The following is a 669-nucleotide window of genomic DNA, read 5'->3' as shown; positions in this document are numbered from 1 at the left end:
AGAGTTTTTGGAATGCGTGTGAGAGTATGTGCAAAATAAATCAGCATTGTTTTTTTTGGTGAAGTGCTCCTACACTACAGAAGGTTGGTTAACCTTCTGTATTGTCACAGTGTCTGTATGCCGTGACAATTAAAACTCTTGACTTGACTTGACTTGTGAAAGGGTTAACCCTTTGGTAGTGTGTTAGTGAAAGGGTTAATAGATTTCAATGGCAGACAACGGTGGGAAAACGTGACCAAACCGAACCCCACAGGTGACAACCCTCACGACACAACAACACAGAGAGACAGGAACACACTGTGAAAACTGTTTAATACGGGTGTATAATATTAATATATCATCATATCATCATATATCATCGGTTAACAGTGGTAGACCAAAGAACCGGGGATGATATGGTTTTGCTTGTAAATTTATTTTCCCACAATGGGTGTTTTGTTCCACAACGCGCGGCGGGCAGCGAGCCACAGAAGCCGCGCCAAGAGCCGCCGTCTGGTCGGGGAAATAAAAGATGGATTCCAGCAGGTCGTCGACCTCAAGGCGGTTCCTGGTAGTTGTCCGCGGCGCGCTCCCCCTGGACGGGACACAGAGAATAAACCATATAGGTGAGCGGGACCAAAGACAATAGTCATAAACTCACCACACCGAGGGGGGGAGGAGGAGCAGCAC

General features: G+C 46.8%; 1 protein-coding gene across 1 annotated transcript in view; it reads right to left on the bottom strand.

The window, feature by feature from the left end:
* Positions 1-456: 456 nt before the first annotated feature.
* The window catches only part of LOC311243081 (uncharacterized protein), a 31,269-nt gene continuing 31,056 nt past the window's right edge, over positions 457-669 (bottom strand). Inside the window, exon 9 of the mRNA XM_084332152.1 lies at positions 457-574. Within this exon, the coding sequence (XP_084188278.1) occupies positions 536-574 (39 nt within the window). The 3' untranslated portion in view covers positions 457-535. The remainder of the gene's footprint in view (positions 575-669) is intronic.

This window comes from Notolepis coatsorum (assembly GCF_963971535.1).
Source record: "Notolepis coatsorum genome assembly, chromosome: 16".
NCBI classification, from domain to species: Eukaryota; Metazoa; Chordata; class Actinopteri; order Aulopiformes; family Paralepididae; genus Notolepis; species Notolepis coatsorum.
The sequence above is the reverse complement of the archived record's forward strand: the minus strand, read 5'-3'. Positions and strand labels throughout refer to the sequence as shown.